General features: G+C 61.5%; 1 protein-coding gene across 1 annotated transcript in view; it reads right to left on the bottom strand.

Moving 5' to 3' along the window:
- Positions 1–29: 29 nt before the first annotated feature.
- The window catches only part of LMOD1 (leiomodin 1), a 42,140-nt gene continuing 29,882 nt past the window's right edge, over positions 30–12,287 (bottom strand). Inside the window, exons 2-3 of the mRNA XM_068164646.1 lie at positions 2,902–4,503; positions 30–786 (exon numbers count right to left, since the gene is read on the bottom strand). Coding sequence (XP_068020747.1) covers positions 760–786; positions 2,902–4,503 — 1,629 coding nt within the window. The 3' untranslated portion in view covers positions 30–759. The remainder of the gene's footprint in view (positions 787–2,901; positions 4,504–12,287) is intronic.

The following is a 12,287-nucleotide window of genomic DNA, read 5'->3' as shown; positions in this document are numbered from 1 at the left end:
CCCGCGGTGCCGCCGTGCCCGAGCCGGGGGAAGCGCTGGGTGAGCTTTATTGCTGGTGTGGTGGTCGCAGCCATACAAATCACCAAGGTGCAGCGGGGGTGGGTGGGCATCATGTGCCCCCCAAGCCCCCTTTGGGGGGTGGGCAGCGTCCCTGGAGGTGTGGGCAGGGCTGCTGGTGGCACTGGTCCCCCTGCTCCTGCCCTGGGTCCCCACTGCTCTCGTCCCCCCTCTCTCCCTCGTCTCCAAGTCCCCCAGTTCCTTCCTGACGAGCTGGCACCTGCACCCCAGAACTCTCCCTGAGTGACACTGTGACGATGACCTGGCTGTCCCCAGCCCCTCCAAACAGTGAGGACCACCAGGCTGGACCACCTCAGGGCCCCAGGGGCAAGCTGGGGTGGTGGGTGCCAAGCCCCTCCAAGGGTGAGGAACCATCTCTGCAGATCCCTCCTTGTCCTTGTCCTTGTCCTTGTCCTTGTCCTTGTCCTTGTCCTTGTCCTCTCCAGGTGGCCGGGCGGAGCGGGGGCGCGGTGCTGGCAAAGAGCTTTGACAAAGGCTTCACAACCATAAACCCAATAAATACAAAGTCCTCCTCCCTGGCCCTGCTGGGCCCTCGTCCGTCTGTCTGTCCCAGAGAGACTGCTGCTCCTCGGCCTGGGTCACTGCAGGGTCCCCGAGGGCTCATCGTGGCAACAGCCCCACGCAGGACGAAGGTGCCAGGCTGTGCCACGCCGGGCGGTGCGGGGACGGCCGTCCTGCGCCCTACTGCAGCAGCTTCGGTACCGCCACCTGGTGGACACAGAGCGCATTACAGGGGCAGCTTCAGCGAACACAGAGCGCATTACAGGGGCAGCTTCAGTGCTCGGGAGGCTACCGCCACCTGCCGGACACACAGCACATTACAGGGGCAACCTCAACGGGCTGGGGAGGGCGTGGGGAGGGGGTGGGGGTAGGGTGGTTAGCGCCCCCTGCCGGACACACTGCGCATTACTGCGGCAGCGGCAATGGGCTGGGAAGGCTCTATCCAGCTCTGCTGTGGTGGAACTGGGCCCCTCTCGCCGCTGCTGCTGGGGCTACTGAGTGCTCCAGGGATGTCTGAGCTAGAGGTGGGATTGTCCCCCCTGTGTGCTGGCCACGTTTGCCCAGAGAGCTGGGAGCTGCCCCATCCCTGGCACTGTTGCAGGTCAGGTTGGTTGAGGCTCTGAGCAGCCTGCTCTGGTTGTGTCCAGTCCAAGGGTTGGAGTAGATGACCTTCAAAGGTCTTTTCCCACCTAAATCACTCTATGATTCTATGGCTCTGCTGGGCACTGGTGAGGCCACACCTTGAATCCTGGGATCAGTTTTGGGTGCCTCACTCTGAGAAGTACATTGAGGGGCAGGATCAGGGCCAGGGAAGGGCAACAGAGCTGGGGAAGGGTCTGGAGAAGAGGGCTGGGGAGGAGCAGCTGAGGGAGCTGGGGGGGTTGAGCCTGGAGCAGAGGAGGCTGAGGGAGACCTCATTGCTCTCTGCAGCTCCCTGAGAGGAGGTTGGAGCCAGGGGAGGGTTGGGCTCTGCTCCCAAGGAACAAGGGACAGTACAAGAGGAAAAGGCCTCAAGTAGCCCCAGGGGAGGTTTAGGTTGGCCACAAGGAAAAAATTCTTCCCCTTGAAGTTTGGCAAGGTCTGGCCCAGGCTGCCCAGGGCAGTGGTGGAGTCCCCATCCCTGGAGGGGTTTGAAAGCCACAGAGCTGTGGTGCTGGGGGCCATGGGGTGGTGGTGCCCTGGCAGTGCTGGGTTAAGGCTTGGTCTCCATGATCTGAAAGCTCTTTTCCAACCCAAACTATTCTCTGATTCCATGGTTCCACAATTCTGTGACCTCTTCCTCTTAGGCTGTCCCCATGCTGCATGTGGCCAGGGACAGAACTCACCTGGGGCAATGCTGCACCAGAGCCTGGTCAGCTGCTGCCCTCAGAGACCTGCTGCCTACATGCTCTTGCTTGCTGGGAGGCTAAAGCTGGCTTCTTCCTTGTGCTCCAACCCCAAGGAGCCAAACCCAGCTACTGGAAGGAGGTGGATCTGCCCACCCCAGAGGCTCTGCCAAGGGATGGATCTTCTCCTGCTGCTGGTCACCATGCCAAGGGATGGCTCTGCTGACCACTCCTGCTCTGCAAGGGACAGAGCTGCCCCATATAGAATCATAGAATAGAATCACAGAATCAATCAGGCTGGAAAAGACCTCAGAGGTCATCAAGTCCAACCTAATACCTAACACCTCCTGACAACTAAACCATGGCTCCAAGTGCCACATCCAATGCCCTCTGGAGCCCCTCCAGGGATGGGGACTCCACCACCTCCCTGGGCAGCACATCCCCAGGGCCAATCTCTCTTGCTGGGAAGAATTTCTTCCTCACCTCCAGCCTAAACCTCCCCTGGCACAGCTTGAGACTGTGTCCTCTTGTTCTGCTGCTGGCTGCCTGGGAGAAGAGCCCAACCCCCACCTGGCTCCAACCTCCCTGCAGGGAGTTGCAGAGAGCAAGAAGGTCTCCCCTGAGCCTCCTCTTCTGCAGGCTAAGCAACCCCAGCTCCCTCAGCCTCTCCTCACAGGGCTGTGCCCCAGACCCCTCCCCAGCTTTGTTGCCCTTCTCTGGACACCTTCCAGCAGCTCAACATCTTCCCCAACCCGAGGGGCCCAGAGCTGGACCCAGCACTCCAGGTGTGGCCTCAGCAGTGCTGAGCACAGGGCAGGATGAGCTCCCTGCTCCTGCTGGCCACCCTGATACACTATTTCTGATGCCCTGCACAGGTCACTCCTCTCCGTGCCCCAGAGCAAGCCAGCCCTCACCTCTCCCCTACCCAAGTGCCCACCGGGGCCAGCCCCCAGCCCAGCCCCGCAACTGCCTCCCTCCCCCAGCACCCTGCACTTGCCTTCTTGAGCTGTTTGAGGTTGCTGGAGCGGATGGCAGCCAGCAGCTGGTCCCGTGAGTTCTTCTCCTGCGCCGGCAGCGCCCGGTCCCCCAGCTTCCTCTGGGTGGCCGGAGACAGCGAGTTCCTGAGGTTCTCTCCGATCAGCGGCGGGGCCAGCGGAGGAGGCGGCGGGGGCGGCGCGGCGGGGGCTGCCCCTTGCTTGGGGGCGGCCTTGGGGGAAGCCTTGGGGGAGGGCTGCGGCGACGCCTTGGGGGCAGCCTTGGGGGCTGCCCCGGCCTTGGGCACCTGCAGGAGGTCTTTCTTCTCGCCGCGCTCCTGCGCCAGCTTCTGCTCCTGCAGGCGCTTCTGCCGCTGCCGGTCCATGTTGCGGCTCAGCAGGTTGGTGACGGTCATGCGGGGCCCGGCCAGCTCGAAGTGGTAGCCCAGCTTGAGCAGGGTGGTGTTCTCCTTCAGCAGCTTGGCGATCTCCATCTCCGTCTTGCCGCCGCAGATGTGCCGCTGGTTGTGGAAGCGCAGCTCGGTCAGGCTGGCGTTCTGCAGCAGCGCCCGGAAGATGGCCAGGATGCCCTTGCCCGTGATGTGGTTGGAGTCCAGGTTGATGCTGCTCAGCACCTTGTTGGACTTGAGCATGATGGCGATGGCGAAGGCCACGTGGTCGTCGGCGCGGGTGTTGGCCAGGGCGAAGAGCTTGACCACGGTGTTGAACTCCAGCGCCTCGGCGAAGCGCACCAGGGTCTCGCTGCTGATGCAGTCGGAGTTGTTGACGTTCACCTCCCGCACCTCCGCGTCGTTGTTCTTCACCCTCTCGATCAGCTCGTCGAAGATGCTGGAGGCTTCGTCCTCCTTGGCCTCCTCCGAGGAGCTGGAGGCCTTGGGAGGGCTGCCCTGGGCTGCTGCTGCTGCTGCTGCTGCTGCTTTGGCCTCCTGCTTCCCCTCCGCCACCTCTGCCTGCGCTTCCTCCTCCTCCTCCTTCTCCTCTGCCTTGGGCTTTTGCCCAGCTGAGCTCTTCTCCTCTTCTTTCTTGCCCTTTTCTTTCTTGTCTTCTCCTTTTGTGTCTTTTTCTGCCTGTTTCTTTGATTCTGAGCTCTTCTCTTCCTCCTTCCCTGGGTCCTTCTTCGCCACTGAGCCCTTCTCTTCTTTTTTCTCCTTCTCTGCCTCCTTTTTCTCCTTCCCTTCCTCCTTTTTCTCCTTCCCTTCCTCCTTTTTCTCCTTCCCTTCCTCCTTTTTCTCCTTCCCTTCCTCCTTTTTCTCCTTCCCTTCCTCCTTCTTATCTTTCCCTTCATCCTTCTTCAACCCCGAGCCCTTCTCTTCCACCTTCTTGTCCTTCCCTGTCTCCTTCTTCACCCCTGAGCCCTTCTCTTCCTCCTTCTTGTCCTTCCCCATCAGCTTCTTCTCCATGGCCTTCAGTTTGTCGTTGATGGCCTTCTCCTCTTTGCCTTTGGTCTCAGCTTTAGCTTTTGGCTCTGGTTTTTGAGCATTTTCTTCCTTTCTTGAGTCTTTCCCCACTTTTGTGTCTCGTTTCTGGGCCAGGTCCTTGGCAGGAGCTTCCTTCCCCTTTTCTTCTTCATTCTTCTCTCCTTTCCTCTCACTCAATCTGCTTTCCTACAAGAGAAAAACACCAAAGTGTTCTGGACACAGATCATAGAGTCACAGAAGTGTCAGGGCTGGGAGGGAGCTCAAGGCTCAGCCAGCTCCAACCCCTTGCCATGGGCAGGGACACCTCACACCACAGCAGGTTGCTCACAGCCACCTCCAGCCTGGCTGCAAACACCTCCAGGCAGGAGGCTTCCACCACCTCCCTGGGCAGCCTGTGCCAGGCTCTCACCACCCTCCTGGCCAACAACTTCTTCCTCACAGCCAATCTCCAGCTCCCCACTTCTATTTGCCTTCCACCCCCACCCAGATTTGCCACCCCAGCCTCATGGTCACCAGCTCTGCACCTCTGTCACACAGCAGCAGCCACAGGGTCCCTGGGGAAGATGCTCAGGAGGTTGTGGAGTCTCCTTCACTGGAGAGCTTCCAACCCCCCCTTGGCCATTGTGACCCTGGGCAAGCTGCTGTGGGTGCCCTGCTGGACTTTGGACTGGGTGATCTCCAGAGGTCACTTCCAACCAAGTGCTGACTCTCCTGTACTCAGCACTGACTGCAGGGGGGTGGCCTAGGTGGGCTTTAAAGGTCCCTTCCCACCCACACCACTCCTTTGATTCTATGACTCAGCACTGGGGAGGCCACAGCTGGAGTGCTGGGCTCAGTTCTGGGCTCCTCACTGCAGGAAGGACATTGAGAGGCTGGAGCAGGGCCAGGGAAGGGCAACAGAGCTGGGGAAGAGTCTGGGGAAGAGGGCTGGGGAGCCTCCATGGGGAGTCCCATGATGCTCTCAACAGGTTTCTGTCGTAAATGCCTGGCTAAGGGCAGCTCAGAGGCCTGGTCCAAGACCTTCCTGAGGTCAGCCTGTCCTGCACATCCCAGGCTCCAAGCATGCTCAACGTTCCTAGAATCACAGAATCAATTGTTTGGCTTGGCAAAGCCCTCTGAGCTCACCCAGGCCAACCCCAACCCAACCCAACCCCCCCATGGCCACCAACCCCTGGCCCCAGCTGCCATGGCCACAGCTTGCTGCAACCCCTCCAGCCATGGGGACTCCACCACCTCCCTGGGCAGCCTCTGCCAGGCACCCTGGGGTGCAGCCATGGTGTCTGCTCCAGCCCAGGGCCCTGTGTTGCCCTTGCTGGGGCACTGCTGGCCCTTGGGGAGTGTTTTTTTGTGTGGAAAGAACTGGCCTGGCTGGGAGCAGGGCAGCTTGGGCACAGTTTGTACCAGGCATATAAACAGATGCCACGGGGAGCAGAGAGCTGTTTACTTAGTGCAGCTCTTGGCTCCTCTGTGCCAACCTAAACAGGCAACAGAAAGGCACAAACCAGACCTCTGTGTGTTCATCCAGCTCAAAACAGACCCCTGTGTGTCCATCCAGCCCAAACCAGAGCCCTGTGTGTCCATCCAGCCCAAACCAGACCCCTCTGTGTCCATCCAGACCCCTCTGTGTCCATCCAGACCCCTGTGTGTCCATCCAGACCCCTGTGTGTTCATCCAGCTCAAAACTGACCCCTCTGTGTCCATCCAGCTCAAACCAGACCCCTGTGTGTCCATCCAGACCCCTGTGTGTCCATCCAACCCAAACCAGACCCCTGTGTGTCCATCCAGACCCCTGTGTGTCCATCCAGCTCAAAACTGACCCCCCTGTGTCCATCCAGACCCCTGTGTGTCCATCCAGCCCAAACCAGACCACTGTGTGTCCATCCAGACCCCTGTGTGTCCATCCAACCCAAACCAGCCCCCTGTGTGTCCATCCAGACCCCTGTGTGTCCATCCAGCTCAAAACTGACCCCTGTGTGTCCATCCAGCCCCCTGTGTGTCCATCCAGCCCAAACCAGACCCCTGTGTGTCCATCCAGCCCAAACCAGACCACTGTGTGTCCATCCAGACCCCTGTGTGTCCATTCAGCCCTAACCAGATGCCTCTGTGTCCATCCAGACCCCTGTGTGTCCATCCAGCCCAAACCAGACCCCTGTGTGTCCATCCAGCTCAAAACTGACCCCTGTGTGTCCATCCAGACCCCTGTGTGTCCATCCAGTCCAAACCAGCCCCCTGTGTGTCCATCCAGACCCTTGGGTGTCCATCCAGCCCAAACCAGACCCCTGTGTGTCCATCCAGCTCAAAACTGACCCCTGTGTGTCCATCCAGCCCCCTGTGTGTCCATCCAGCCCCCTGTGTGTCCATCCAGCCCCCTGTGAGTCCATCCAGCCCCCTGTGTGTCCATCCAGCCCCCTGTGAGTCCATCCAGACCCCTGTGTGTCCATCCAGGCCCCTGTGTGTCCATCCAGCCCCCTGTGTGTCCATCCAGCCCCCTGTGAGTCCATCCAGACCCCTGTGTGTCCATCCAGCCCCCTGTGAGTCCATCCAGCCCCCTGTGAGTCCATCCAGACCCCTGTGTGTCCATCCAGGCCCCTGTGTGTCCATCCCGCCCCCTCTGTGTCCATCCAGCCCCCTGCAGGCTCCAGGGAGCAGGGATGGGGCTCCCAGAGGTACCTCAATGCCAGCTTCCCCCCCTCCAGACTTGGGAGCTGCAGGCAGCAGCTGCCACCTCCTCTGGCACTGCTCTCCAAGCCCTTCTCCCCAGGCTGTGCCCTGCTGCCAGGGGGGGAGCAGGGATGCTCAGTGACATCCTGAAGCAGCTCAGTGAAGGCAGAGCCAGGCAGGGGGGGTGAGGATGATGAGGACTCTGCTGCCTCGCCCTGGCCCCTCCACCCACTCCCAGTGGTGCCTTGCAGAGGTGCTTGGGGAAGTTCCTCCTCATGTTCAGATGAGCTTCTGCTGTTCCATTTCTGCCCTTCACCTCTGTCCCTGTCCCTGGGCACCACTGAGCAAAGCCTGGTCCCATCCTCCTGACCCCACCCTTGGAGTATTGATCAGCATTGATCAGATCCCCTCTGGGGCTGCTCTTCTCCAGGCTGATCAGCCCCAACCCTCTCAGCCTCTCCTCCCAGAGCTGTTCCAGGCCCCTCAGCAGCTCTGCAGCCCTTTGCTCTGCCCTCTCCAGCACTTCCCTGAGGTCCTTGAACTGGGGAGCCCAGACCTGGACCCAGTGCTCCAGATGTGGCCTCACCAGGGCACAGCAGAGGGGGAAGAGAACCTCCCTCGACCTCCTGGGTCGATGATGCACCCAGGCCTCAGTCTCTCATCATCACAGAGCTGTTCCAGCCCCCTCAGCAGCTCTGTAGCCCTTTGCTGTGCCCTCTCCAGCACTTCCCTGTCCCTCTATTGGGAAGCTCAGAGCTGGACTCTGCTGCCTCACCCTGGCCCCTCCACCCACTCCCAGTGGTGCCTTGCAGAGGTGCTTGGGGATGTCCCAGCCTGGAGGTTTCTTGCAGCTCCCTGCAGGAAGAGGCAATTGACCCCTGGGGGTCTGCAGCCCTTCCATGCCCACAGGCTGAGCACTGCTCAAGTCACAGCCAGCAGCCTTCTCCCCAAAGCCAGCTCTCCACAAGGCCTTCTCCTTGCCAGCCCAGGCCCTGGGGAGCCCTGAAGCTCCCCTAAGCTCCCTGGGCCCCAGCTCAGAGCCAGGAGAGCAAAGGCTTTGGGCAGCAATGAGCAGCTCTGGGAGCAGGGGAGGGAAAGCCTGGGGGGAAGGAGCTGCAGCATCTCCAACACTGCAAGCAGAGGACAGATTCTTCCCAGCAAGGAGGAGCTAGAGCAGAGGAAGCTGAACCTTTGCACCCGCCCTGGGCTCTGGGGCTGTGCTACTGCAGGTGATGCCAGCCCTGTGTGGTGATGCCAGCCCTGCCAGGTGATGCCAGCCCTCTGTGGTGATACCAACCCTGCCAGGTGATGCCAGCCCTCTGTGGTGATACCAGCCCTATGTGGTGATGCCAACCCTGTGTGGTGATGCCAGCCCTTCCTGGAGATGCCAGCCCTGCTTGGAGATGCCAGCCCTGCCTGGTGATGCCAGCCCTGCCTGGTGATGCCAGCCCTATTTGGAGATGCCAGCCCTGCCTGGTGATGCCAGCCCTGTGTGATGATGCCAGCCCTGCTTGGAGATGCCAGCCCTGTGTGGTGATGCCAGCCCTGCCAGGTGATGCCAGCCCTCTGTGGTGATGCCAGCCCTAGTCAGGTGATGCCAGCCCTGCCTGGAGATGCCAACCCTGTGTGGTGATGCCAGCCCTCTGTGGTGATGCCAGCCCTTCCTGGAGATGCCAGTCCTGCCAGGTGATGCCAACCCTGCATGGAGATGCCAACCCTGCATGGAGATGCCAGCCCTGCCTGGAGATGCCAGCCCAAGCTCTGCTCACTGGTAGTGGTGCAGTAGTCTTCCTCTGCAGGCTGGCAATGCAGCTGCAGCTGTTGGAGCTCAGCAGAGGAGCTGCAGGGCAGGAAGGTGCAGAGCAGAGCCCCAGGGTCACAGAGCTGCCTGCACCAGAACAGAGCTTCAGGACCACCGAGTCCAGTCCCCAGCCTAGCACTGAGCAGGGCTTGGCCAAGCCGTGGCCCTCAGCACCACAGCTCCCGGGCTTTGGAACCCCTCCAGCCATGGGGACTCCACCACCTCCCTGGGCAGCCTCTGCCAGGCCCTGCCAGCCCTTCCAGTGAAGAAATTCTTCCTCATGTCCGACCTGAGCCTCCCCTGGTGCAACCTGAGGCCATCTCCTCTTGTCCTCTCACTTCTTACTAGGGAGCAGAGCCCAACCCCCCCTGGCTGCAGCCTCCTCTCAGGGAGCTGCAGAGAGCAATGAGGTCTCCCTCAGCCTCCTCTGCTCCAGGCTCAACCCCGCCAGCTCCCTCAGCTGCTCCTCCCCAGCCCTCTTCTCCAGACCCTTCCCCAGCTCTGTTGCCCTTCTCTGGCCCTGCTCCAGCCTCTCAATGTCCTCCTTGGGGTGAGGAGCCCACACTGCTTGCTTGGAAACGCTGGTGAAACCCAGGGGTGCTGCCACCTCCCTTGCTTCAGCTCTTCTCTCCTCCCAGGTTATTCACAGCCTCACAGTATCACAGTCTCACCAAGGTTGGAAGAGACCTCCAGGATCATCGAGTCCAACCTATCAACACAGACCTCATGACTAAACCCTGGCTCCAAGTGCCACATCCAATCCCCTCTGGAACACCTCCAGGGATGGGGACTCCACCACCTCCCTGGGCAGCACATTCCAATGACAAATGACTCACTTGGTGAAGAACTTTCTCCTCACCTCGAGTCTAAACCTCCCCTGGCACAGCTTGAGACTGTGTCCTCTTGTTCTGGTGCTGCTTGCCTGGGAGAATAGACCAACCCCTTCCTGACTAAAGCCACCTTTCAGGTAGTTGCAGAGAGCAATGAGGTCTCCCCTGAGCCTCCTCTTCTGCAGGCTAAGCAACCCCAGCTCCCTCAGCCTCTCCTCCCAGGGCTGTGCCCCAGACCCCTCCCCAGCTTTGTTGCCCTTCTCTGGACACCTTCCAGCAGCTCAACCTCTTTCCTGACCTGAGGAGCCCAGAGCTGGCCACAGGACTCCAGGTGTGGCCTCAGCAGTGCTGAGCACAGGGCAGGATGAGCTCCCTGCTCCTGCTGGCCACACTCTGCCTGCTGCAGGCCAGGCTGCCCTTGGCCTTCTTGGCCCCCTGGGCACACTGCTGGCTCCTGTTCAGCTGCTCTCCACTACTCTCCCCAGGTCCCTCTCTGCCTGGCTGCTCTCAGCCTCTCTGCCCCCAGCCTGTGGCACTGCCTGGGGTTGCTGTGGCCAAAGTGCAGCCCCTGGCACTTGGCTGTGTTCACTCTCCTGCTCGCTTCCTGCTGCAGGCCAGGCTGCCCTTGGCCTTCTTGGCCCCCGGGCACACTGCTGGCTCCTGTTCAGGCAGCTGTCAATCAGCACCCCCAGGTCCCTCTCTGTTTGGCAGCTCTCAGCCACTCTGCCCCCAGCCTGAGCCTGGATGATCTCCAGAGCCCCCTCCCAACCCCTCCCATCCTCTGACTCCACGATTCTCCAGCAGCCCAGGCCACCAGCCAGGGGCCCTCCACCAGTGCCAGCCTTGCACCTTCCCCACTGCCATCTCGAGTGCTGCCTGCTACCCTCTCCCTGCTGCCCTCTCCCTGCTGCTCTGTCCCTGCTGCCTGCTGCCCTCTCCCTGCTGCCTGCTGCTCTCTCCCTGCTGCCTGCTGCCCTCTCCTTGCTGCCTGCTGCCCTCTCCCTGCTGCCCTCTCCTTGCTGCCTGCTGCCCTCTCCCTGCTGCCCTCTCCCTGCTGCCTGCTTTCTTCTCCCTGCTGCCTGCTGCTCTCTCCCTGCTGCTTGCTTCCCTCTCCCTGCTGCCTGCTGCTCTCTCCCTGCTGCCTGCTGCCCTCTCCCTGCTGCCTGCTGCTCTCTCCCTGCTGCCTGCTGCCCTCTCCCTGCTGCTCTCTCCCTGCTGCCTGCTTCCCTCTCCCTGCTGCCTGCTGCTCTCTCCCTGCTGCCCTCTCCCTGCTGCCTGCTGCTCTCTCCCTGCTGCCCTCTCCCTGCTGCCTGCTGCTCTCTCCCTGCTGCCTGCTTCCCTCTCCCTGCTGCCCTCTCCCTGCTGCCTGCTGCTCTCTCCCTGCTGCCCTCTCCCTGCTCCCTGCTGCTCTCTCCCTGCTGCCTGCTGCCCTCTCCCTGCTGCTCTCTCCCTGCTGCCTGCTTCCCTCTCCTGCTGCCTGCTGCTCTCTCCCTGCTGCCTGCTGCTCTCCCTGCTGCCTGCTTCCCTCTCCCTGCTGCCTGCTTCCCTCTCCCTGCTGCTCTCTCCCTGCTGCCTGCTGCTCTCTCCCTGCTGCCCTCTCCCTGCTGCCTGCTGCTCTCTCCCTGCTGCCTGCTGCCCTCTCCCTGCTGCTCTCTCCCTGCTGCCTGCTTCCCTCTCCTGCTGCCTGCTGCTCTCTCCCTGCTGCCTGCTGCTCTCCCTGCTGCCTGCTTCCCTCTCCCTGCTGCCTGCTTCCCTCTCCCTGCTGCTCTCTCCCTGCTGCCTGCTGCTTTCTCCCTGCTGCCCTCTCCCTGCTGCCTGCTGCTCTCTCCCTGCTGCCTGCTGCCCTCTCCCTGCTGCCCTCTCCCTGCTGCCTGCTGCTCTCTCCCTGCTGCCCTCTCCCTGCTGCCTGCTGCTCTCTCCCTGCTGCCTGCTTCCCTCTCCTGCTGCCTGCTGCTCTCTCCCTGCTGCCTGCTGCTCTCCCTGCTGCCTGCTTCCCTCTCCCTGCTGTGTGCTTCCCTCTCCCTGCTGCCTGCTGCTCTCTCCCTGCTGCCTGCTGCCCTCTCTCTGCTGCTCTCTCCCTGCTGCCTGCTGCTCTCTCCCTGCTGCCTGCTGCCCTCTCCCTGCTTCCCTCTCCCTGCTGCCCTCTCCCTGCTGCCTCACTCAGCCCCTGGGGCATCGCCGCAGCCCCTCCTGCCCTGCTGCCTCTGCCCTGAGCAGGGGAAGAGTTTTCCACAGCCTGCCAGCCCTTTAAAAATAAAGCCTAATGAAAACAGCCTGGGCCCTGGCTGATTAATCACCACTGTTTTGATGAACTGAGATGCCTTCCCCTTTCCTCTAAATAGACTCCAGCGAGCCGAGCCGTGCCGCGCCGTGCCGTGCCGTGCCTCGCCTTGCCTCGCTGCCTGCTAGCCTTTGCAAGCCTCCAGCCACTCAGATGCTGCCTTAAAAGGCAAAGGAGAGCAGGAACTTCTTGCCTGGAATCCACAGGCCCCAGCTCCAGAGGCTGAGCAAGGGATGGGGCTGTGGGATGCAGCAGCTGGATGAGCTCGGGAGCAAAGCGGAGTGGAGCAGAGGGGGTGCTGAGCTCTGCTGGGGGTGCTGAGCTCTGTGCTGTGGGTGATGATGAGATGTGCTGGGGGTGCTGAGCTCTGCTGTGGATGCTGAGCTCTGTGCTGTGG

The sequence above is a fragment of the Melanerpes formicivorus genome, unplaced genomic scaffold (assembly GCF_026170545.1).
Source record: "Melanerpes formicivorus ecotype bairdi unplaced genomic scaffold, bMelFor1.0.p_v2 SCAF_82, whole genome shotgun sequence".
Classification (NCBI taxonomy): Eukaryota; Metazoa; Chordata; class Aves; order Piciformes; family Picidae; genus Melanerpes; species Melanerpes formicivorus.
The sequence above is the reverse complement of the archived record's forward strand: the minus strand, read 5'-3'. Positions and strand labels throughout refer to the sequence as shown.